This window comes from Grampus griseus (genome assembly GCF_964374135.1).
Source record: "Grampus griseus genome assembly, chromosome: 11".
NCBI classification, from domain to species: domain Eukaryota; kingdom Metazoa; phylum Chordata; class Mammalia; order Artiodactyla; family Delphinidae; genus Grampus; species Grampus griseus.
The window spans coordinates 26,108,079-26,135,997 of record NC_139005.1 but is presented as its reverse complement, the minus strand read 5'-3'; the positions used below and the strand labels follow the sequence as shown (position 1 = coordinate 26,135,997).

Sequence of the window (27,919 nt, the reverse complement as noted above, 5' to 3'; positions counted from 1 at the left end):
ACAGAACAAATGTAACTTGTCCAATATCACACAGTTGGTAAGTGGCACAGGTGGAATTCAAACCAGAGGTAGCTAACTCCTAAAGTATGTTATTTCTGTTCAGTTCAACTCAACAAACATTCTTTTTTTAATGTCTTCTTTTGACCAGGCACTGTGCTGAGTCCTGGGGATACCAAGATAAATGACAAACAAAAGACAGTCCCTTCCTTGGAAGGACTCATAGTTTACCATCTCCATAGTGATGGAAGTGTCTGGGTAAAGGCTACATGGCCATTCCAGGTTACTGGAGAAAGAATTATTGATCTGGGAGTAGGCTTTACCAAATAATCACTAGGTGCCTTCATGGCCTAAAAGTTTATAGATGTGGCTATAATCGATTCCTGAAAATTGAGCTGGTGGATTATAAAGTTTGGTTGTATATTCCAATGAGGGAAAAAAAATGGAGCTTCAAATGTGATAAAGATCATATGGATTAAGCAGCTTTTGAAATATAAAATGGCCATATCTTAATAAAATGTTGCCAACTAGTTAGAAATTTAGCTGTTGTACTAAAGCTTCATGTATTGTGCCAGAAATTTCATTAACTTGAGGAAAGATTCAGAAGAGGGAGCCATGTGCTCTTGGTAGTTACAGTGACATGGCTGTACAGTGAAATTCAGGGTATCTTCTAGTATTTTAGACCTATAGGTTGAGATAAAAAAATGAAATTCAAACTTGTTTACTCAATATGTGCTTAGGCACTACAGCAATCGATCTGCTCTCATTTAGCTTTCACCGAAATGATGCTGGTCAAGGTCACCCAAGGATTCCCCCCTTCCCATCCCCTGCCTGTTACTAGATCTGTAGGATTAACACCTAACTTGTTTAAGATTAACTCCGATTCGGTTCTTTGATTGGGTGACATTTTTTCTTTATACTCCCTGTACTTAAAAATCTTATTTAAAGCAGTTTACCATTAGGAACACATATACAATAAGGCTGATGAAAATGTTTAAAAATGAGAATTATATGAAAAATCTAAGTTAGGTTTTATAGTGACACATAGTGCTGGAGGTTTTTAACAACCAAAGCAATAATAAAAACATACTATAGGGCTTCCCTGGTGGCGCAGTGGTTGAGAGTCCGCCTGCCGATGCAGGGGACACGGGTTCGTGCCCTGGTCCGGGAAGATCCCACATGCCGCGAAGTGTCTGGGCCCGTGAGCCATGGCCGCTGAGCCTGCGCATCCGGAGCCTGTGCTCCGCAACGGGAGAGGCCACAACAGTGAGAGGCCCATGTAGCGCAAAAAAAAAAAAAAAAAAACAAACTATAATTCCTACCACCTGATTCATATCTCAACAGAAAGAATTTTCAAGGCAATAAATTCAAAGAGGTATTTACCTAATGTTTCTTTAACCTAAGAATATGGATCTACATAATAAATGATAATTTCAACAATAGCTCTATGGCGGATGCAGAAAGTTATTAATGATAACAGTTTATGTTTATTGTGTATTTACTGTATACTAATCTTTGACAAATACCGTGAGTATAATTCTAAAACTTTTAGCAGTGCTGAGACTAGAATATTGATTTTCTAATTCAGAAATGTTTCCATTTTTTCCACTATACTGTCCTATACATACCATATATGGAAAAGAAGTTGGCTGTGGAATTAAATACACACATATGTGTGTGCAAATATGAGTGTAAAGCTTCCATAACACACACAGCACATATACACACACAGGCACCTTTGCCAGTACCAATGATCCTACTGAAATTAGAGATTAGTCCTTTTAGTAAATAAAAATAATTCCATTAATTTAATTATTAAAGTCACACAGGGACTTCCCTGGCAGTCCAGTGGTTAAGACTCAGCACTTCCAATGCAGGGGGCACGGGTCAGCTCCTGGACAGGGGAACAAAGATCCCATATGCTGTGGGGTGCGGCCAAAAAGAAAAAAAAAATTCACACAGCATCTGTCAAGCTGATGATTTACTATGCTTTTAATTGGTTATCCTTGTCTATTTCTCATGGTCCATCAGGTCATGATTTTTCTGTTTCGTCATCTCTCTTCCAGTCACTATGCACCAATCAATACCCAGAATACAAAAAGACAAACAAAACTAAGCCTACGATAAAAACAAATCTGGGATTTGAACTTAACACCAGCCATCAGAAGTCTGTATCAACATACCAAGAAATAGAATTTATTCCTTTTCTCCTTTTACAAATGTCCTCAGCCCTACATGATAATAATAATTTTATTAGCAACATTAAAACAATGTCTGCATGAAAAACAGCAGGGCTCTGGGATATAGTAATACCACTCACTAGCTTTCAGCCCATCAGAAAGAATATTAACAGATAAATTGTTGGCACGCTTAGAAGACCAGGAAACTGACCACCTGTTTGTTTGTTTTTTTCTTTTAGTTATTGACAAATCCAAATGGCTAAACTGCCTTGAGCTGTTTTAGATTAAAAAAATACATAAATTTGGACGTAACAAGTTATTCTCTTACGGCAAATCAACTACTGAAAACGCATAGAAATCGAAGAATTATAACCAAGTGATCATCCAGCAATTCCCCAAATTGTGAGCCTTATGATACCCCCATGCCCAGCTTTAAGCCAGGCAAAGAAGTTTAAATTAGTGGTTCTTAAAGTGTGGTCTCTACCTGCTGTGAACTTGTTAGAAATGCAAATTCTTGGGTTCTACCTAGTACACTGAATCAGAATTTTAGGGGGCCCAAGACTAGTGTTTTTGTTTTTGTTTTTTTTTCTTTTTTTTTTTTTCGGTACGTGGGCCTCTCACTGTTGCGGCCTCTCCCGTTGTGGAGCACAGGCTCCGGATGTGCAGGCTCAGCGGCCATGGCTCACGGGCCCAGCCGCTCCGTGGCACGTGGGATCATCCCGGACCAGGGCACGAACCCGTGTCCCCTGCATTGGCAGGCGGACTCTCAACCACTGTGCCACCAGGGAAGCCCCAAGACTAGTGTTTTGATGAGTTCTCTAGGTGATTCTGGTGCTCACTAAAATTTGAGAACTGATCTGAATGAAGGGCTTCTCAGCATTTTGTTTCCTTTGCGGCCTCAGTTTATTCCTAACTTGCATCCCCATTCTTAATAATCAACTCCTGCCACTTATCATAAATCTACTCATTGGAAACTGCACTCAAGCATGGCATATGTAAGTGAGGATGCTCCAGCAATCTCCACTGTCTTGCCCCAAGAGGAAAACACCTGTGGTACCCTTTCCTCAACCTTTGCTGTTCTTTCCTCAGCTGCAACTGCCGCGCACAGTGGGGCTGTGTAGCTTTCAGAGGATCCATCAAGACTGCTTGACTCATTGATTGCAGTCCTTATACACAAACCACCTGCATGTGGGTGCCCATGGCCCTCAGGTTGCCCATATCACAACCTCTCTGCCAACTTGCCACGTGAACCTGCTGCCCATGGCTGCTGAGGTCTCTGCCTGTGGATGTTCTGGGCTTTGCTTAATCCAAGAAGGTGGCCTATGGCACTATATGACCTTGAGTCCACTTGGAGGAGGAGGTCTGGTACTCCAAAGGATAAGCAAGTGATGGTGAAGACCCAGCACATACAGATGCATCAAATGAAGAACTGGAGATGGGCTCTGTTTTTTAACAATCATTTGCAGTGGAGGGAAATGAGGCAGGGCATCCTGAAAACTCTCATGTTCTTTTTGGTACCCAACACTAAATTCCCCTTGGTTGGCTCCTTTCTTTGTCTCCAGAGTCATATTTCTATATCTGGGGCATGTGCAAAGACAATGAACTAGGTAAAGCAGAAACCTTACTGTCAATATTCACTGAGTTCATGGTAATATGGACACAGGCAAATGTAAATTATTGATTAAATTCCAGTAAATTTTGGACAACTTATATGTTATAATAATGAAACTTTATTTCTAATATGTCACTAATGTCGAGAGAAAGGTATCAGTGGATTATTTTGGTTATATTTCACAATATCAAACAATTTTTTCATCTGACCTTTTTCTATTATCAAAATGCTCAGTTAGGGACTTCCCTGGTGGCACAATGGTTAAGAGTCCATCTGCCAATGCAGGGGACATAGGTTCGATCTCTGGTCTGGGAAGATCCCACATGCCGCGGAGCAACTAAGCCCATGCGCCACAACTAATGAGCCTGAGCTCTAGAGCCCGCAAGCCACAACTACTGAGCCCATGAGCCACAATTACTGAAGCCCGCATGCCTAGAGGCCATGCTCCGCAATAAGAGAAGCCACCGCAATGAGAAGCCCGCGCCCCACAACGAAGAGTAGCCCCCGCTCGCTGCAACTAGAGAAAGCCCGCGTGCAGCAACAAGACCCAATGCAGCCAAAAATAAATTAAAAAAAAAACAAAAAAAAACCGCTCAGTTAATGAGCCCACTTGGTAGTGGACCCGGTATTTGTTTGTCAACCTCCACTGCACTGGTGTAGGAATCAGAGGAAATCTGCACCTCTTCTATAGCTTTCTTAATCAAAAACTGGAGTGAACGATTTAATATGAAGTTTTCAAAAATGCTCTTAAAAGGGTTTGGTGGATGAAGCTGCTTTTGGCTATTTCTGTCCCCAACATTACCTCCTTCCTCCAGCACAGAATGACTCTGCCACTCTGAAACCATCTGGCATATGACGCTGCTACGTGAAAAGCTGAAGGGAAAGAGTGAGTCCAGGGAGGGCCCGGGGACTGAAGAAGGCTCCTAACCTGATTCATACCAGCTATAATTTGCTGCTTGTCTACAGCCAGAAGAAGAGTTTATGGTTCTGCATCACCAGACTCTAAGACCCCTCAGAACATTCCCCCAAGATCTCTCTCCCCAGTGAGGAGAGTCTAACACCACATTCATTTTGAATTAGTGCTGACACCGAGCATAACAGCCAACCGTTCCTCTCCACATTGTATTGAAACAGGTAAAAGGGAGGAAGTGACCTTAGGGTCACTGTATTTTTTAAACACCTCTGCAGAAATAGCAAGGCCAATTCCTAAGTACTCAATAAATAGACTTTAATTCTTAACGAACAATAAGAGAGAGAAAAGCTCATCTCAGAACAAGCTGTCATTTCACTAAAAAAGCAGAAAAATTGCTAGCATTGGCATCAAGTGCTTCTTGTTTAATAAAGCTCCTCTGATTAGAGAAAAAGTTTTATTCCTCTCTCCTAGGAAGAATTTCATCTTAGTTCTCTCTCCCACAGCTCTCTCAAAGGGAATATGTTTGTTGTTTGTTTACCTCCTTCAGATCCTGCACGACAGCTGTGAGCCTCTCATTTTCTGCCTGCACGTTGGCCACCACGGCCCGGCTCTGTTTCAGTTCGTTCTGCATCTCCAAGATCTTCCCCAGATAGTAAGCTTCCTTCGATGCTGACTCCTGCAGAAGTGTTTCCTCCCGAGTCTCTCCATCCTCAGCAACCTTACGGTGGATAGAGAAGGACTGCCCAAATGCCTGCAGAGGATTTGGAAAGAAAAAGAGCACACAGTGAAATGCACCACTGCACTATTCAACAGACTTGGGAACATGATTTGTTTTACTTTGTGTAAAAGAAAAGGTATTCTGCAAGACTTCCAGAAGCAAAAAATACATAGTTCATCTAACAGGCTAGCAGCTCTCATTGACACTTGAAATAATTCAAATTCAATTAAGGAGAAAGAAAAATTTTAAGTATTTTGCTAATATACATATATATATATATATATATAACAGGTTAAAACTTGAAAAACATTGCTGCTTGTTTTATGTTACCATTTTTTAGACAAATCTTTTTAAGGAATAGACAGTTCAGTGCTAATGAGACCTTCAAAATTCATATTCTCATTTTCATTCCAGAAAAAATCCCAAAAGAAATTTTCAAGAAAGAAAATAGTTTCATTAGCTTTCTAATACATTAGTGGTAAGAATATACCAATTATGAACAATGCCCTTAAGAGAGAAAAATCACCAAACAGCTTTCAAACTGCCTGGTACCACAAAAAGACATTCAAATGCAATCAATGTATAAGAAAACATATCTGTGGAAAAAGAGATACAGAAAAATAAGCCAGAAAGTAATGAAATTGGTAAGCTACGGGGGGTGAGTGGGAATGGGGTAGAAAGAATGAGGGAATGAAACACTATACAAGGGATCACATTTCATAGGAGTCACACTTTTCTGAGAATGCCTTTTCATATCACTCTGACTCTTAAAACTACAGTAAGGTTTCATATACCTCCCAAATAAATAATAATGAAAATCAGCCTCTATGTGTCCAGGTACCCAAATGGAACACAAATAGTAACAAATGAATCCAGCTGTACCGCAAATGAAGAACAGGACCACACTGAAAGGTTGAGAAGAAAAGATCTAAACTGATTGGGGAAATCAGTATTTTTGCTATACACAGTAAAGCTAAAAACAAAAAGAACTGTACCTAAACACTATAGTATAGTTAGTAAATTTGTTTCTCACAGGGATTATGGACTCACAATTCTGAAACTTCTTTACATGTATACTAGGGCTGAGGAAATAAGTAAATATATTATGGATAATGAAAGGCAGGTTTCTCCCTCTTGGAGAAAGGCATTACAAATAAGGAAAGGGAGAAGTCTAGAAGGAAACTAGTGGTACTGGGTTGTAATTAGAATTATCAGGATAGTCTTTAATAGGGAGACAGGTCGATAGATGGAGAGAGAAAGGTGCTTGTGTGTGTGTGTGTGTTTGTGTGTGTGTGTGTGTGTACAGATTTCCTAGCTCTGTCAGCAAACCCTGCGGCCAAATTTTGTTTCTAAATATCAATCTCCAGTTAAAAGAACTAGGGCTCTTGGAAGAAATGATGGAGTCTCTCACTGGAGCAAAACGAACTTGGTGCATCATGTGGTGCCAAAGAGTAAGTAACAAAATGCTTTTAAAAAAATGATGTGGGGCTTCCCTGGTGGCGCAGTGGTTGAGAGTCCGCCTGCCGATGCAGGGGACACGGGTTCATGCCCCGGTCCGGGAGGATCCCACATGCCGCGGAGCGGCTGGGCCCGTGAGCCATGGCCACTGAGCCTGCACATCTGGAGCCTGTGCTCCTCAACGGGAGAGGCCACAACAGTGAGAGGCCCGCATACCGCAAAAAAAAAAAAAAAAAAAAAATGAGAGCCTACATGAAGGGGCTCCCAAGGGCTAAATATGGGATAATTTGGGGAAACAAAATAGTTATAGTAATGAATTATAATCCATAGAATAAAATAAATATTCATGAGCCCACATTGATATAATAACTGAATAAATAAGAGAAGGAATAGCTCTTCTTTACAGTAGGATTCAAATCATTTAATTCTAATAGAAATCAAATACATCAGCATTACTTGACATCAGCATATTACTTGGCAAACACCAAGTAATAATAGTTGCAGGTAAAGATTATCAGTGGAATATAAAATAATAGGCAAAAACTATGATGAGAAACAGGATATTTGCATAGTCTTAAAGCATGTCCTCCCAAGATATTTATTAATTCCAATGGGAAAAATAGTAACTGATCAGTGGAGTACCCTGGCAGACCTTAACTAAGTGACCAAAAGTTAGCTCAGCAGCAACAAGAAACACTAACATCGTGTACCCTCTGGTATAACACACTGAGGGGAGAACAGAGTCACTTCTGTGGTATTTCTGCCAAAAATGAGTAGGCCAATTCTTACTATAAGAAAACATCAAGGAAACCCAAACGGGAACATTCTACAAAATTATTGGCCAGGACTCTTTGAAAGTATTAAGGTCAGGAGAAATAGAGGAAGACTCCTCCAGACTAGATGAGACTAAGAAAATATGACAATTAAATGCAGAATGGGATCCTGGATTGGACCCTGACCTGAAAAAAAGACTTTAGGACAATTGGCAAAACTGAAATACATTCTTTTTTTTCTTTTTTGTTTTAAGCAGAGGTCTTCTTAGAAGCCCATATGATTTAAGTTTATTTTTTAATTTATTTATGGCTGTGTTGGGTCTTCGTTTCTGTGCGAGGGCTTTCTCTAGTTGTGGTAAGCGGGGGCCACTCTTCATCGCGGTATGCGGGCCTCTCACTATCGCGGCCTCTCTTGTTGCGGAGCACAGGCTCCGGATGCGCAGGCTCAGTAGTTGTGGCTCACAGGCCTAGTTGCTCTGCGGCATGTGGGATCTTCCCGGACCAGGGCTCGAACCCATGTCCCCTTCATTGGCAGGCAGATTTCTCAACCACTGCGCCACCAGGGAAGCCCCCTTCTTTTTTTTTTTTTTTTTTTTTTTTGATGTGGACCATTTTTAAAGTCTTTATTGAATTTGTTACAATGTGGCTCTCTGCATTGGAAGGCGAAGTCTTAACCACTGGACCACCAGGGAAGTCCCGAAATACATTCTTTATATCGGATAATAATATTGTAGCAATGTCAGTTTCTGGTTTCCATAACTGTACTATGGTTATGTAAGATGTTAACATCTGGGGAAGCTGTGTAAAGGGTACATGAAATTCAGTGTAGTATTTTTGCAACTTTTTCTATGTCTAGAGTTATTTCAAAATAAAAAGTTAGGTAAATAAATGTAGTCTTTGCCCTCAAGAATTTGATAGGTTTGATAAAATACTGGCACATACAGTTATAAAGAACATGTGTACTTGAACACCAAAGGGTCACTATTCAATTAGAAGTGCTATGGCTTTATGATGTGATATACATTTTAAAATTTTAAGTGTCATAAAATGATGCTTCTGGACTATGTACAGGTCATAAAGAAACAAGGCTGGAATTAACCTCTGAAACTCAGTTTCACATTTGTTACAAACTTGAAGGCAGAAAAGGTTTGGGTTAATCATTAAAAGGGACATCATAAAGTTATGACTTAGTGATTTTAAAGACAATCTGGTATTCATCTCCAAATTATACTACAGAAACAGAAAATTAAAAAATAACCTGCAAGCCTATGTCTCAATAAACTATCTTCCTTAGAATCTCTACATGGATCAAAATCAACAGATGATTCCTAAACATCAACTGAGAAAGAAATATTTCAGTATTGATGTTCATCTATTCAGAGCAGAATACTCTTGGTGTTTGGCTTGCTCAGTCTCAGGACAGAAAGAAATTCTTATTTGAGTAGCCAAGCTTCTACATGTGATAATAAGCATATAGATTTATGAACAGATGAAAAATTGTCTTTGGAAGTGATGTTTACCTTGCTTTTCTATCAGTGATGATCAGATTCTGTGAGGTCAATTCTGAATTCATTACCCATAAAAAAATCTTTGGAGGGGAGACATCTGGCAGCACATCTCCCCACGGTGACCTGGTTACGTCTTCAGTAGACCCTCACACTGGCAAAGGAACCCTGATTATCATACTTAAGTATTGGTAAAATTTCAAATTAGCATGAACTGTGTGTCAAGCACGTCAACTTGCTTCTTTTTCACAACTACTTTCCCACATCTATGTAACAGAAAACTTTCACAGGGCCATTTTCTTAACTCTGCCTAAGTAAGATCAACAGACTTAGGCAACCTATGGTTCTCACATTATTCTCAGCACACAGGCAATGCTCTCTTGGTGGCTAAAACAACCCCTAATGTCTTAATAGCAAGTGAATTTATCTTTCCACCCTTGATGTAAAGTTTTAAGAATTGTACTCTGGATCCTGCACCAAAGGAAATAAAAAATTTTAGACATATACACAGAATAGATCTTCAAAGTAGACTCAAGAATTGAAATTGAAAATATAAACATTTTGATGAATCCTTAATTCATATTTATTGTAGCTCAGAAAACTTAACTGAACATGGGGGTTTCCAAAGTTAGTCATTATTATTATTTTGTTTGTTTGTTTTTTGCGGTACACGGGCCTCTCACCATTGCGGCCTCTCCCGTTGCGGAGCACAGGCTCCGGACGTGCAGGCTCAGTGGTAATGGCTCACGGGTCCAGCCGCTCCGCGTCATGTGGGATCTTCCCGGGCCAGGGCACGAACCCATGTCCCCTGCATCAGCAGGCGGACTCTCAACCACTGTGCCACCAGGGAAGCCCCTAGTCATTATTTTTATGAGGAACATGGCCCTTCACTGGACCTGATTTGAAAGTATGCAAGGTTATCCAAGGACATTTACCATGGTGCTTTTTTTTTTTTTTTTTACTTGAAATAGAAAAATAATACCAATCCAGCACAGGCTACAGATGCCCCATGATCTGCATTTGCAAATCCGCTGAGAACTAACACTACAGAAAATATCTGCATTTTAGAAAGGGAGGGTGAAGGAGAAAAAACTCCTTCTTTACCCAATTCCTAATTGTTGGTAACTGGAATTGGGCATGACAGCCAACTGACAACTATCATTTGGCTAATTGTTGAAGCTGATTTACCAGACCTGTCTGGCTCTGCCGGGTACCTCCCTCCTCCACCACCATTCCAAGTATCTCCTAACAAAGCTGGACTCAAGAGACGAGAGACAATCTTTTCCAAGGCTATTGAAGCTGCACACTTGGCAGAAATCACAAAACTAGCTTTGCTGTCTATTTATAGGCAAACCTAGGGCAGTCATGCTTCTAGTTATATTTTGTTCAGATAGCAAATTCCTTTTAGGCACTGCAGTCATTTCATGAATAGTTTTATTTGAAATTAATTGAGGTAAACTGACATTTCTATACAATTTTAGAATGTATTATGATTTCTATCATGTGTGTAGCTATAATTGCACAATTATCACCTTTAATATAGTCCATCACAATGTATCACAGTTGCTTTCAGTCACATGCCAGTGTAAGTTCATTTAGCTATATAATAAGTACCTTGCTTTCTCATTCTACTCATAGGACTTCTTTTTTTTTTTGTTTTACGGTACGTGGGCCTCTCACTGTTGTGGCCTCTCCCGTTGCGGAACACAGGCTCTGGATGCGCAGGCTCAGCGGCCATGGCTCACGGGCCTAGCCGCTCCTTGGCATGTGGGATCTTCCCGGACTGGGGCACGAACCCGTGTCCCCTGCATCGGCAGGCGGACTCTCAACCACTGCACCACCAGGGAAGCCCCGCAGGACTTTTAATCCCAAGAAAATTGGTATTTTTTTACCTTCATGTTCAGGAAAATATATTAACTGTTAAGTGGAATTTTCATGCTTATCATCCTTCACAATATGAAAGACAAAAGTTCGGCTAGTATATTTAATAATATCAAATTATCTTTAAAATATGATCCTTGGTTACAGAATCTTCATTCTTTCATCTTAAAAATTGTGACAACAGTATACTAGGTCACTCGAGGACATTAGACAAAATATTCTTATTTGAAATACTAAAATTTATTCATTCGTTTGTTCATTCACTCAGTTAAGTACTTACAGAGAACTGTAACAGGCGCTGCTTTAGACACTGAGGATTTAGCAATATTCTAGAAAAAAATCTCTGCCTTTGGGAGCATTCTAGTGGAACATAAATCAGTAAGCATGCAGCATAATGTTGGAAAAGTTCTAAAAAGAAAATGAAATCCAGAGTAAGAGTATAAAACAGCACTGCCCAATAGAACTTTCTGCAATGATGTATCTGTATTGTCCAGTACGGTAACCACTGTCCACGTGTGGCTAATGAGCTCTTGAAATGGGGCAATATGACCAAAGAATTAAATTTTTAATTTTATGTAATCTAATCAATGTTAATTGTCACATATCTAGTGGCCTCCATGTTGGACAGTGCAGGGATAGTCAGGCAGGTGTGGACAGAGGGAGCCTCATTTAGAGAGGACGATCAGAGAAGGGGGTGACCTTTGAGTAGAGACCCGAACAAAGGAGGAGGTGAGCCAGAACCTGGCCTTTCCCCAGAGGAGCAAAGCTAAACTGAAGTGTTGCTAAGCAAGAATTACAGCATAGCCACGGCGTGTCTTTAAAGACTTATCTGAGGCAGTTCCTTAAAGTCTCCACTATAGCACTAAGAGCTGAGTGCTCCAGGGAATATTTAGACATAATTTAACTTGGAGGAAGGAAAGGATTGTCAAACGGCCTATCACTAAAACCCATCCTCCCCAAGGAGCTACTTTATCTTCTTTGAACATATAATAAAAATCATTTGACCAACTGTATTTCTGTTGCCTCAGCTGCCAGGAAATTCAGCGTTAAATGCTCTGTAGCAATGAACTAAAATAACTTAAGTTTCTGGTATAACTATCTCCTGTTTTCTCTACACTCTTGAGGTGTATTTACCCCCACTGTATTGGTTTCTTTTGTTTTAATCTGCTTCAAATACTTTTGGAGTAGAAAGGATATAAGTTATAATCCCATCAATGGTTTAAATGATGTTTAATTATCATTTGTTTTAAATTAAGTCTTAAGGAAAGTCCAAGTTAAAGAATGAAGTTTGAGAGTTTAAGAGGACTAAAAGCTCTACTAAGGATTCATTCTTATTCTGAGGAAAATAAGCCCAAAGGACCTCATAAAGCACACACACAAAAAATAGGAATAAACTAGCTAAACTTGTTTGAACTGGCTAAGAAACATTTCCCAAACCACTATATTCCAGCAGCAAAGTGTCTTAGAGGGTATGGTCCAATTAGAAAAGAAGGGATCATTGTAAGTGAGACAATCGAAAAGTAACCAGCTGGGAGAAATCCGTTTCCATGACTCACATGGCTCAAACCTTATTAGGAGCCATAAGGTTTCCCTGACAGAATGAAGCCTGATCCTTGAAAGGCACAGGTACTCATAAGAGGCAAAAGAGATTAAAGACATTGGCTCCTGAGCTGGACCAACTCTGCCACTTACTCATTGTATGACAATGAAGAAGTTACTTAACATTCTGTGCCTCAGTGTTCTCATCTGTAAAATGAGGATAATAATTTCTATCTGATAGTGTTGTTGTGAGGATTAGAGAAAATCTGTGTATCACTTGGAGCAGTTCTTGGTACAAATACAGTAAGTTCACTGTAAGTATTGGCTATTAATTGTAGGAAAAAGGTGAGCTTTGGAATCAAATGTATTTGGGTTTAAATCTGCCTCCTCTGCAATCTTTGGCAAGGTTTTGAATTTCTACGTCTCAGTTACCAAATGTGGAAAATGCATAATAATGTCTACCTTAAAAAAATAAAAACAGACTAGGTCTAAAAGGTAAGGATATCAGATAAGAGGTATAAATAAAATCCACAGTAAATGCTTATTAATATCGGTCCCCACCCTCTCTCCCCACCCAACACTGACAGGCTGCTGCGTCCCTGTGTGAAGGTTCTCCCAGGCCTGTGCATGACTCAGCAGGCCGTTCACCTCTCCATGGAGAGCAGCTCCCCACACATTTCTGAAATACTGAACCTCTTACCAGAAAGGGAACTCTGATGTATCATTTTTCTTATTAAGCCATTAAAAATGTAAAAGGACAAAACACAGAAATTTCTCAAGGCATAGGCCCTAAGGTTGATTTTATCAAAGAATTCCATTTTATCTTCTCTTGGTGAGAATTTTCAACTCTTTCTTTCTTAACTTCCCCCATTTTTTTTCTGGCTTTTTTAACCTAACTCCTACCCAGTTAATTCCATCCATCTGGGAAACATAGGTTATTTCATTACCAATTTTTGATTTTCATTTTTCATTCTGTAAACCATTTTTCATTTATCACAAAAATTAAAAACATGCATTTTTAGCTTGATGTGACTGACCATAGGTTTTTCTAAACATCTACCACATATCCTTAACTGATTTAATCATCATATTACAGGGCTACAAGGCATGATTCTAATAAATAACATACCATATTTTCTATACTTCTTAACTAAATATTCTATGATTGGTTTAATGCCCCTGATTTTTCCAAATGTAATACCTAATAGCCTATCATTCAAATATATATTTACTTAAAGCCTGGATTTTTTTCTATCCTTGATGGTTCATAATTGGTACCTTCTGTCTTGCTTAACAAACTCCTTTTTCAACTGTTCAGAGATTTTTCTAAATTTTGTTGTTATATATTGAATATACACAAGAGAAAATTTATAACAAAATATAAGCACAAAAAATAACATCAAAATGAATTTCTGTAGTTTAAGAAATAGACCATGACCCATTAGCCTCAAAAGCTTCTGTCTACCCATCCTATCTCCCTCGCTGCACCCCAACCTCCCCAAGTAAGCGCTATACTAAATTTTGTATTTACCATTTTCCTGCTTTTCTTTATAGTTTACCATATATGTATGAATTTGTAAATAACATTATTTAATATGGTTTATTTTTTAAATTTGTATAATGGAATCGTTCCATAGGCATTCTTTTGCAATTTGCTTTTTAAACTCAACTTTAAATTTCTACAATTTATCCATTTTGATTAGTGTAGCTATCGTTCATCTATTTTCATTGTTATAAAGTAGTCTTCTGAATAAATATATACCCCATTTTAATAATCCATTCTCCTAACAATGGATGATTGGATCCACTGCATCCAGTGTTTTGCACACCTCCCTGGCTAGTACTTCTCAAAATACATTTTGTGAAGAAACAGTTTTATGTCCAATCCTTGGTGGACTAACACTTTTGCAAAATACAATAAAAATGGGTTACTGTAAGCATACGTCTACAACATGACCCAGCCATTTCATTCCATATAGATTTGTACACAAATGTTCACAGCTTTATTTGTAATAGTCAAACCTGAAAACAACTGAAATGTCCATCAACAGGTGAATAGATAAAAAAAAAAGTGGTATATTCATACAATGGAATACTACTCAGAAATAAAAAGGAATCTACTACTGATACATGCAACATGGTTGAATCATAAAATAATTATGCTGAGCAAAATAAGTCAGACAAGAGTACATACTGTAAGATTCCATTTATGTGAAATTCTAGACAATAAAACTTATCTACAGTGACAGAAAGCAGACGAGTGGTTACCCAGGAGAGGGTGTGTGTGTGTGTGTGTGTGTGTGTGTGTGTGTGTGTGTGTGTGTGTCTGTCTGTCTGTGGGGAGCTTGAGGAAGCGGTATGGAGGCGAAAAAGGAAGGATTATGATGGGGCACAAAAACATTTTAGGCACTGATGGATAAGTTCATTATTTTGGTCATGATAATAATTTCACAAATTATACTTATGTCAAAATTCATCAAATTGTACACTTTAAATATGTGGTTTGTTGTATGTCAATTATATTTTAATAAAACTGTGTAAATAGTAAATTACTAGAAAAATATTAGAAGAAAAGCACAAAATATAAGCCCCAATGATTTTTAAAGACTTTTTTTAGAGCAGTTTTAGGTACACAGCAAAATTGAGAGGAAAGTACAGAGATTTCCCATATACTCCCTGCCCACACACATGCATAGCCTCTCCCAAAAGAGAGGTACTTTTGCTACAATTGATGAACCTACATTGACACATCATAATCACTCAAACTCCAGTTTACATTAGGGTTCACTCTTGGTGTGGTACATTCTGTGGATTTGGACATAGCCATAATGACATGTATCTACCATTATAGTATCATATGGAGTAGTTTCACGGCCCTAAAAACTCTCTGTGCTCTACCTATTCATTCCCACCCTCCAATCCCCCTGCCAACTACTGACTTTTTCACGGTCTCCAGAACTTTGCCTCTTCCAAAATGTCATACAGTTGGAATCATACAGTATGGAGCCTTCTCAGATTGGCTTCTTTCATTTAGTAATATGCATTTAAGGTTCCTCCATGTCTTTTCTTGGCTTGATCTCTCACTTACTTTTAGCACTGAATAATATTCCATTGTCTGGATGTACCACAGTTTAGTTGTCCATTCACCTTATTGAAGGACATCCTTGGTTGCTTCCAAGTTTTGGCAGTTATGAACAAAGCTGCTATAAATATCCGTATGCAGGTTTTTGTGTGGATATAAGTTTTCAACTCCTTTGGGTAAATGCCAAGGATCATGATTAATGGATCATATGGTAAGAGTATGTTTAGTTTTGTAAGACACCACCAAACTGTCTTCCAAAATAGCTTTAGCATTTTGCATTCCCACCAGCAATGAACGAGAGTTCATGTTGCTCCGTATCCTTACCAGAATCCAATTATCCAATTTTTTATTATTAGATTTAACAGACAGAAAATTATATTTCAATAAATTTAACCAGAACAAATGTAACATAGGGGTGAAAAAGGATTACAAAAACTGTACCATTATTCACTGAACATGTGATTAATATAAACTACATCCTGACGAAGACCTGTAGGAAATAATGTGCAAACCAGTGCTGGTCCCCAGATACACTTTGAATAGCACTACCCTCAGTCACATGTGTAAGAGTTTCCCTAGCAGTGCTTCTCAGCTCTAGGGGCCATTAGAATCACCTGGGAAGTTTTTAAAAACAAAGACACACAGACTCCAACTCCAAATATTCTGAGTTAACTAATTTGGGACAGAGATTCTCAAACATTCTTGGTTCAAGATCCACTTGATGTCTCAAAACTTTTTTAATGGCATTCCTAGGACAAAAGAAATACCAAACAATTCCATTTTCTAAATAGTTAGTTCCAACAACTTACTAAGTCTTTATGTCCAAATGATGTACTAGCTGTCTGAAAAACTAATGTGCAAAAATTGAAAGAAAAAATATTTTAATTTCATTCTTAAATAACCACAATTACTTACGAATGGGATAGGTGCACCTGTTAGGCTCTGTACAACTTCTCAAACCCTGCCATTTTCATTTCCTGTTCCACATTGATTTTCCTATGGTTTCCTATCTGCTTTTTATTAGAGCAACCACTGAAAAATCTAGCTTTGCAAAATATTGCATAATAGAAGAGAATGGAGCAAGTCTAACAAGGAAACTGTGAACTGAACTATCTTGAATTAGTAGTTCACACAGTGTCCAGCAGATGCCAAGTATCACAGTGTTCCCTCGAATATGCAAAATACCCCACGGTCCTCTGTGGGTTTGTGGTGGTGCCCCTGAGCACCTACGCATACAACTTGGTAACCACACGTCTGGGATAAGGCCTATTTCTGACATGCTCATTTTTAGATTCCAACATAAGGAAGGGTTGAGAACCACTGCCCTAAGGTGTGGGCCAGGAGCTGAATGACTAGGCTATAGATCACACACAGCTTCAACACTTCCTGACAAGACTGCAGGGTTCTCCAAAGTGGCTGCCCTGATTCACACTGCCACCAACAGTGTCTAACAGTTCCTGTTGTTCCACATTCTTACTTGACTTTTTGACTTTAAAGTTTTTCCCACTCTGGGGAGTGGGAAATAGTATCCTCTGGTGGTTTTAATTTGCATTTTCCTGATTATTAATGAAGCTAAGCATTTTCATATTTTTATTGACCATTCACATTTCTATTTCTGTGTAATTTCTATTAAAGGCTTTTTTCATTTTTCTACAGAGTGCTTTTTACCCCCTTTAATAATTTGTCAGCTATTCGCATGGCAAATATCTCCCCCTAGTATTTATGTCCTGATTTTTCACTCATTTTACAGTATCTTTTGATGAAGTGGGGTCTCACTGTCTGAAGGATGATTTCCTATTTCCTCATTATTTGTCAGTTATATGTAAGTCAAATACTTTCTCCCAGTTCATGGCTTCTGCCTCTCCCGACTCTTTTAGTGATGTCTTTTGATGAAGTAATGTCCTTGATTTTAAGGTAGTCCAATGACCAATCTCTTGCTTTCTGGCTAGCACTTTTTGTGTCTCATGTAACACCCTTCTCTCCTCTAAAGTCGTAAAACTATTCTATATTTTCTCCCATAAGTGTAAACGTTTTGCCTTTCATGTTTATGTCTCTTAATCCACCTGAAATTGACTTCTGTGTATGAAATGAAGTCCAGATCTACTTTATTTTCTATATGAAGAATCAATTTCCCTGGCACCATTTAATGAACTGCCCGCCCCTCCTTTACATTGATGTCGAGTGCCAAGTTAGCCGTAAATCATACTGACATAACTGTGCCTGTTTCTAGGCTATCCCATAATGCTCCATTGACATTCATAAGGTATTGAGGTGAGGAACAGTCCCCTGAGAAAGAAGGGGTACCTTGCATCAACTAAACCTTATTCATTAAGTTATTTAAACCTTGAAATATCTGCATCAAACTGGATGCTGCTTCTAAAGTACACTAACGGCAATCTATTAAATGAAAACACCATACTTCCTAGAAAAGGAGCAAATCCATACTGATTTTGAAATTTAGTCAGTGAATACATAAAACCTAGGGTTTTTTCCTTTTTGTAAGTAATATATGTGATTATTAAAGAGAATATAGTTAATACCAAAAAGCAGAAAAAGAAAAAAAATTACCCACTGCACCCCACCTCCACAGTGTAGGCAAGTTCAGGACGTCCAAATTTTTGCCCACCATTGCCTACCAGGCCCTTGAGGTCCTGAACACTTGTTCTGACTCATCAGGGTTTGGGCCTCAAGCTAGGATCTGGTCTTCTACCCTCATGAATTTGGCTCAACCAAAAGGAATGCATTTGCCCAGGCTGGCAGCCACCCATGTTCCCTCTCCCTTGGCCCTTCTGGTGTTCCGAGTTTTTCTTTTTTTGCCAGAGTGAGACATACCCTAAGAAATCTTGGGATCAAAAGTGTGGGACAGGGCTTCCCTGGTGGCACAGTGGTTAAGAATCCGCCTGCCAATGCAGGGGACACAGGTTCGAGCCCTGGTCCAGGAAGATATCACATGCCGTGGAGCAACTAAGCCCGTGCGCCACAGCTACTGAGCCTGTGCTCTAGAGCCCGTGAGCCACAACTACTGAGCCCGTGTGCCACAACTACTGAAGCCTGTGCGCCTAAAGCCCGTACTCTGCAAGAAGAGAAGCCACAGCAATGAGAAGCCCACACACCGCAACAAAGAGTAGCCCACACTCGCCACAACTAGAGAAAGCCCGCGCACAGCAACGAAGACCCAACGCAGCCAAAAATAAATAAATAAATACATTTATTTAAAAAAAAAAAAGTGTGGGACAGCCACTGTCCCCCAGCTGTTGTTTTTGGTCAATCTTATTTCTGATTGTTCATCTTAGCCTCCTTTGGATAGGTTAGAAGCTAGTCTCTTACTATAACAGCTACCAAGCAAACTACAGAGACATTAAAATCAGCAAAAGGAAAAATATATGTGCTCAGCAAGCGATCTCAAAAGAGACTGTCAAGCAGAACATGTCTGTCCAGAAGCAAAGCTCAAATGCACACATTTTATGAGTATAATAACCACAAAGAAATTCTTCAACATTTCTTATAGATTCTGGTTTTTTTTTTTTTTTGATTCTGGTGTTTTGAACAAAACATGTATAAAATATAGGTAAATTGTTTTTCTGCATCTTGGCCAATGACTGTTTTTGCATTAAAATGTAGATAAAAGGCAATTACTTCTAAGTCATCATAAATTATATTCTGGGTTCGCAAGTATAACAATAAATTTCACATTCTTTTTCCCAATTAAAAATCAAACCTATCTCCAGTGAAAAAAATTTTTTTTCTAACTTTCCCTCCCTTCCTTTCTTCCTTTCCATCAGCCTTCCTTCCAACAAACATTCATTGAGTGTCTATGCATTTAGGTACCAAATCTCTGGAATGTCAAGACCTCATTATACTGTATGAAGAAATCTGGTGGTTTTATTTTTATGCAAGTCTATCCCTTTAAAAGATGACTTGTGAAGGCATTCATACAATTCATCTCAAAAAAATGAACTGAAATCAGCTCAGGCAGTGACCTCACTACAATCCCCCTAGATAAGAGGGATCCCCAGGAAATTATTCCAGTTCAGGGCTCACAAAAGGAAAGCCTTGTTTCAGAAGAAAGAACTGTAGAAAGAAGCTTTTCATTCAGGGAAAGGGTTATTTCAAACTATTCCAGGAGAATAAGTACAGTAGGCTTTTTGAAACCTAAAGAATGTAATGTGGGAACATTTCTGATCTTGCAAAAAGCAGTATTGACCTGGAGTTATCAATATGACCTGGATTTTCTTAAAACTTAGTTGTGACTAGGATGGAAGAGAAAAGATCAAGTGACTTTTATTTCTAATCAAGTAAGAAAAGAAAAACGTTTCTTGGACATGTTTCCTTTGCTCTGTACGTGGACACAGTTCTTATTGGTTACCAAAGTGAATGAAACATATGTTTTGAATGTGTCTTCTCCCCATGTAAAGCAATGTGATCTTTCATTTGAATTTTTAAAAATTGCGTCAGCCTATTAAAGACTCAAATATAAGACATGACACCATAAAACTCCAAGAAGAGGACACATAGGCAAAACATTCTCTGACATAAATCGTATCAATGTTTTCTTAGGTCAATCTCCTAAGGCAGTAGAAATAAAAGCAAAAATAACAAATGGGACATAATCCAACTTATAAGCTTTTGCACAGTAAAGGAAACCATAAACAAAGTGAAAAGTCAGCCTACAGACTGGGAGAAAATGGTTGCCAAGAATGCGACAGACAGATGTCGAAAACAAGATGGCAGAGTAGAAGGACGTGCTCTCACTCCCTCCTGTGAGAACACCAGAATCACAACTAGCTGCTGAACAATAATCAACAGGAAGACACTGGAACTCACCAAAAAAGATATTTCACATCCAAAGACAAAGGAGAAGCCACAATGAGACGGTAGGAGGGGCGCAATCACAGTAAAATCATATCCCATAACTGGTGGGTGTGTGACTCAGACTGGCGAACACTTATACCACAGAAGTCCACCCACTGGAGTGGAAGTTCTGAGCTCCATGCCAGGCTTCCCAACCTAGGGGTCCGGCAACGGGAGGAGGAATTCCTAGAGAATCAGACTTTGAAGCCTAGTGGGAATTGATTGCAGGACTTTGACAGGACTGGGGGAAACAGAGACTCCACTCTTGGAGGGCACACACAAAGTAGTGTGCGCATCAGGACCCAGGGGAAGGAGCAGTGACCCCAGGGGAGACTGAACCAGACCTACCTGCTAGTGTTGGAGGGTCTCCTGCAGAGGCGAGGGGTGGCTCTGTTTCACCGCGGGGACAAGGAAACTGGCAGCAGAAGTTCTGGGAAGTACTCCTTGGCATGTGGCCTCCCAGAGTCTGTCATTAGCCCCACCAAAGAGCCCAGGTAGGCTCCAGTGTTGGGTTGCCTCAGGTCAGACAACCAACAGGGAGGTAAACCATCAACTGTTGTCCCACCCATCAACAGTCAATGGATTAAAGTTTTACTGCCTCTGCCCACCAGAGGAATAGTCAGCTCTACCCACCACCAGTCCCTCCCATCAAGCCTCTTAGGTAGCCTCATCCACTATAGGGCAGACAGCAGAAGCAAGAAGAACTACAGTCCTGCAGCCTGTGGAATAAAAACCACATTCACAGAAAGATAGACAAGATGAAAAGGCAGAGGGCTATATAGCACATGAAGGAACAAGATAAAATCCCAGAAAAACAATTGAATGAAGTGGAGATAGCCAACCTTCCAGAAAAAGAATTCAGAATAATGACAGTGAAGATAATCCAGGACCTCGGAAAAAGAATAGAAGCAAAGATTGAGAAGATGCAAGAAATGTTTAACAAAGACCTAGAAGAACTAAAAAACAAACAGAGATGAACAATACAATAACTGAAATGAAAACTACACTAGAAGGAATCAATAGCAGAAGAACGGATAAGTGACCTGGAAGACAGAATGGTGCAATTCACTGCTGCAGAACAGACTAAAGAAAAAAGAATGAAAAGAAATGAGGACAGCCTAAGAGACCTCTGGGACAACATTAAACGCAACAACATTTGCATTATAGGGGTCCCAGAAGGAGAAGAGAGAAAGGACCCGAGAAAATATTTGAAGAAATTATATTCAAAAAATTCCCTAACATGGGAAAGGAAATAGCCACTCAAGTCCAGGAAGCACAGCCAGTCCCATACAGGAAAAACCCAAGGAGGAACATGCCAAGACACATAGTAATCAAATTGGCAAAAATTAAAGACAAAGAAAAATTATTGAAAGCAGCAAGAGAAAAATGACAAATAACATACAAGGGAACTCCCATAAGGTTAACAGCTGATTTCTCAGCAGAAATTCTACAAGCCAGAAGGGAGAGGCATGATATACTTAAAGTGATGAAAGGGAAGAACCTACAACCAAGATTACTCTACCCGGCAAGGATCTCATTCAGATTTGATGGAGAAATCAAAAGCTTTCCAGACAAGCAAAAGCTAAGAGAATTCAGCACCACCAAACCAGCTCTACAAAAAATGCTCTAAGTGGGAAGCACAAGAGAAGAAAATGACCTACAAAAACAAACCCAAAACAATTAAGAAAATGGTCAAAGGAACATACATATCGATAATTACCTTAAACGTGAATGGATTAAACGCTCCAACCAAAAGACACAGGCTTGCTGAATGGATACAAAAACAAGACCCATATATATGCTGTCTACAAGAGACCCACTTCAGACCTAGGACACATACAGACTGAGAGTGAGGGGATGGAAAGAGATATTCCATGCAAATGGAAATCAAAAGAAAGCTGGAGTAGCTATACTCATATCAGATAAAATAGAGTTTAAAATAAAGAATGTTACAAGAGACAAGGAAGGACACTACATAATGATCATGAGATCAATCCAAGAAGAAGATATAACAATTATAAATATATATGCACCCAACATAGGAGCACCTCAATACGTAAGGCAACTGCTAACAGCTATAAAAGAGGAAATCGACAGTAACACAGTAATAGTGGGGGACTTTAACACCTCACTTACACCAAAGGACAGATCATCCAAAATGAAAATAAATTAGGAAACAGAAGCTTTAAATGACACAGTAGACCTGAGAGATTTACTTGATATTTATAGGACATTCCATCCAAAAACAGCAGATTATACTTTCTTCTCAAGTGTACACGGAACATTCTCCAGGATAGAGGATATCTTGGGTCACAAATCAAGCCTCAGTAAATTTAAGAAAATTGAAATCATATCAAGCATATTTTCTGACCACAACGCTATGAGATTAGAAATCAATTACAGGGAAAACAACGTAAAAAACACAAACACGTGGAGGCTAAACAATACGTTACTAAATAACCAAGAGATCACTGAAGAAATCAAAGAGGAAATAAAAAAATACCTAGAGACAAATGACAATGAAAACACAACAATCCAAAACATATGGGATTCAACAAAAGCAGTTCTAAGAGGGAATTTTATAGCTATACAAGCCTACCTCAAGAAACAAGAAAAATCTCAAGTAAACAATCTAACCTTACACCTAAAGAAACCAGAGAAAGAAGAACAAACAAAACCCAAAGTTAGCAGAAGGAAAGACATCATAAAGATCGGAGCAGAAATAAATGAAACAGAAACAAAGAAAACAATAGCAAAGATCAATAAAACTAAAAGCTGGTTCCTTGAGAAGATAAAATAATTGATAAACCATTAGCCAGACTAATCAAGAAAAAGAGGGAGAGGACTCAAATCAATAAAATTAGAAATGAAAAGGGAGAAGTTACAACAGACACCACAGAAATACAAAGCATCCTAAGAGACTACTACAAGAACCTCTATGCCAATAAAATGGACAACCTGGAAGAAATGGACAAATTCTTAGAAAGTTATAACCTTCCAAGACTGAACCAGGAAGAAACAGAAAATATGAACAGACCAATCACAAGTAATGAAGTTGAAACTGTGATGAAAAATCTTCCAACAAACAAAAGTCCAGGACCAGATGGCTTCAGAGTTGAATTCTATCAAACATTTAGAGAAGAGCTAACACCCATCCTTCTCAAACTCTTCCAAAAAATTGCAGAGGAAGGAACACTCCCAAACTCATTCTATGAGGCCACCATCACCCTGATACCGAAACCAGACAAAGATTCTACAAAAAAAGAAAATTACAGACTAATATCACTGATGAATATAGATGCAAAAATCCTCAACAAAACACTAGCAAACAGAATCCAACAACACATTAAAAGGATCATACACCACGATCAAGTGGGATTTATCCCAGGGATGCAAGGATTCTTCAATATATGCAAATCAATCAATGTGATACACCATATTAACAAATTGAAGAACAAAAACCATATGATCATCTCAATAGATGCAGAAAAAGCTTTTGACAAAATTCAACACCCATTTACGATAAAAACTCTCCAGAAAGTGGGCATAGAGGGAACCCATCTCAACATCATAAAGGCCATATATGACAAACCCACAGCAAACATCATTCTCAATGGTGAAAAACTGAAAGCATTTCCTCTAAGATCAGGAACAAGACAAGGATGTCCACTCTCACCACTATTATTCAACATAATTTTGGAAGTCCTAGCCACAGCAATCAGAGAAGAAAAAGACTAAAAGGAATACAAATTGGAAAAGAAGAGGTAAAACTGTCACTGTTTGCAGATGACATGATACTATACATGTCATTTTTAGAGAATCCTAAAAATGCCACAAGAAAACTACTAGAGCTAATCAATGAATTTGGTAAAGTTGCAGGATACAAAATTAATGCACAGAAATCTCTTGCATTCCTACACACTAATGATGAAAAATCTAAAAGAGAAATTATGGAAACACTCCCATTTACCACTGCAACAAAAAGAATAAAATACGTAGGAATAAACCTACCTAGGGAGACAAAAGACCTGTATGCAGAAAACTATAAAACACTGATGAAAGAAATTAAAGATGATACCAACAGATGGAGAGATATACCATGTTCTTGGATTGGAAGAATCAATATTGTGAAAATGACTATATTACCCAAAGCAATCTACAGATTCAATGCAATCCCTATCAAATTACCAATGGCATTTTTTACGGAACTAGAACAAATCATGTCAAAATTCATATGGAGACACAAAAGACCCCAAATTGCCAAAGCAGTCTTGAGGGAAAAAAATGAAGCTGGAGGAATCAAACTACCTGACTTCAGACTATACTACAAAGCTACAGTAATCAAGACAATATGGTACTGGTAGAAAAACGGAAACATAGATCAATGGAACAAGATAGAAAGCCCAGAGATAAACCCATGCACTTATGGTCAACTAATCTATGACAAAGGAGGCAAAGATATACAGTGGAGAAAAGACAGTCTCTTCAATAAGTGGTGCTGGGAAAACTGGACAGCTACATGTAAAAGAATGAATTGAGAACACTCCCTAACACCATACACAAAAATAAACTCAAAACGGATTAGAGACCTAAACGTAAGACCGGACACTATAAAACTCTTAGAGGAAAACATAGGAAGAACACTCTTTGACATAAATCACAGCAAGATCTTTTTTGATACACCTCCTAGAGTAATGGAAATAAAAACAAAAAGAAATAAATGGGACCTAATGAAACTTCAAAGCTTTTGCACAGCAAAGGAAACCATAAACAAGACGAAAAGACAACCCTCAGAATGGGAGAAAATATTTGCAAATGAATCAACGGACAAAGGATTAATCTCCAAAATATATAAACAGCTCATGCAGCTCAATATTAAAGAAACAAACAACCCTATCCAAAAATGGGCAGAAGACCTAAATAGACATTTCTCCAAAGAAGACATACAGATGCCCAAGAAGCACATGAAAAGCTGCTCAACATCACTAATTATTAGAGAAATGCAAATCAAAACTACAATGAGGTAACACCAGTTAGAATGGGCATCATCAGAAAATCTACAAACAACAAATGCTGGAGAGGGTGTGCAGAAAAGGAACCCTCTTGCACTGTTGGTGGGAATGTAAATTGATACAGCCACAATGGAGAAAAGTATGGAGGTTCCTTAAAAAACTAAAAATAGAATTACCATATGATCCAGCAATCCCATTACTGGGCATATACCCAGAGAAAACCATAAATCAAAAAGACACATGCACCTCAATGTTCATTGCAGCACTATTTACAATAGCCAGGTCATGGAAGCAACCTAAATGCCCATCGACAGACGGATGGATAAAGAAGATGTGGTACATATATACAATGGAATATTACTCAGCCATGAAAAGGAACGAAATTGAGTCACTTGTTGAGACATGGATGGATTTAGAGACTGTCATACAGAATGAAGTAAGTCAGAAAAAGAAAAACAAATATTGTATATTAACGTATGTATGTGGAACCTAGAAAAATGGTACAGATGAACCGGTTTGCAGGGCAGAAGTTGAGACACAGATGTAGAGAACAAACGTATGGACACAAAGGGGGGAAAACTGTGGTGGGGTGTGGATGGTGGTGTGCTGAATTGGGCGATTGTGATTGACATGTATACACTGATGTGTATAAAATTGATGACTAATAAGAACCTGTGGTATAAACAAACAAACAAACAACTAATACTAAAATTTCTTTGGGTTATTTGTATGGAAATATGTTAATATAAATGTTTCAGACATTACATGAAATTTCTAAAAATCTTATATGTTTTGGTATAATGTTATATGTCATAATTCTAGTTATTACTTTAAAATGTATATCTCAGAAATAAGTAAATTTCCTTGTCAATTGCATTATTATGAACTTTCATCAAATCTTTAACCGTGGTCTTTTTTTAAGTTTTTTGTCATTTACAGACAGTTCTGGGTGTACTCTGATGCTTTTGCAAAAGTGTTCCTATAAAAGGGTTTCATCTTCAAGGAATTCATGGAAAAGACTCTGAAAAGTACAGGATTCTGGTAATTGAGTATACTGCTGAACTGAATGAATAAGCATTTTCAGAACTCTAATGGAAAACTGATGAATTTATAAAAGTGCTAACAAAAGATCAAGGTGAAAATAAAAATTAATTACATGGGACTGAGTGAACTGATGAGGATGATTATAATTTTTGTGACTTTATGTTTGAATTTAAAAAAAAGGAAAATCCCACAAGGACTCAGAGGCAAAAAATATACAAATCAATTTTCACTGCAAAGTAAAGGAACTGTTACAGTGGAGGATTACTGGACTGAATGTCAATATTATGACATAGTATGAGTGTGTTTCATGTTTGGTAATTGCAATCATTGTTGATTTTGCTGTGGTCATCCATTTATAATGCTTGGTGTCAGTTTATTTATCTCTTGTAAAAATAAAATACAGTGTGTGTGTGTGTGTGTGTGTGTGTGTGTGTGAAAATAAATTAATTAAAAAAAAAAAAGAATGCAACTGATAAGGGCTTAATTTCCAAAATATACAAACAGCTCACAGAGCTTGATAACAAAAACACAATCAACCCAATCAAAAAATAGGCAGAAGACCTAAGTAGACATTTCTCCAAAGAAGACATACAGATGGCCATAAAGCAGCACATGAAAATATGTTCAACATCGCTAATCACTAGAGAAATGCAAATCAAAACTACAGTGAGGTACCACCTTACACTGGTCAGAATGGCCATCGCTAAAAAGTCTACAAATCAATACTCTGTAACGGCCTATATGGGAAAAAAGTCTAAAAAAAAAAGAAAAAAGAATGGATATATGTATATTTATTATATAACTGATTCACTTTGCTGTACACCTGAAACTAATACAAGATTGTAAATCAACTATACTCCAATAAAAGATAAAAAAAAAAGTCTACAAATAACAAATGCTGGAGAGCGTGTGGAGAAAAGGGAACCCTCCTATACTGTTGGTGGGAATGTAAATTGGTGCAGCCACTATGGAGGACAGTACAGAGGTTCCTCAAAAAACTAAAAATAGACTTGCCATATGATCCAGCAATCTTACTCCTCGGCATATATCCAGACAAAACTATAATTCAAAAAGATACATGTTCATAGCAGCACTATTTACAATAGCCAAGACATGGAAGCAACCTAAATGACCATCAACAGACAAATGGATAAAGGTGATGTGGTATATATGCACTATGGAATACTACTCAGCCATAACAAGAATGAAATAATGCCATTTGCAGCAACATGGATGGACCTAGAGATTATCATACTAAGTGAAGTGAGTCAGAAAGAGAAATACAAATACCATATGATATCACTTCTATGTGGAATCTAAAATATGACACAATAGACTTTTTTATGAAACAGAA

At 38.3% G+C, this 27,919-nt stretch overlaps 1 protein-coding gene across 3 annotated transcripts in view; it reads right to left on the bottom strand.

The window, feature by feature from the left end:
* BICD1 (BICD cargo adaptor 1) overlaps window positions 1–27,919 on the bottom strand; it is a 206,745-nt gene that overhangs the window by 112,861 nt on the left and 65,965 nt on the right. For all 3 annotated transcript variants that reach the window (XM_082665691.1, XM_082665689.1, XM_082665690.1), the window contains exon 2: window positions 5,241–5,453. In XM_082665691.1, the coding sequence (XP_082521817.1) occupies window positions 5,241–5,453 (213 nt within the window). The remainder of the gene's footprint in view (window positions 1–5,240; window positions 5,454–27,919) is intronic.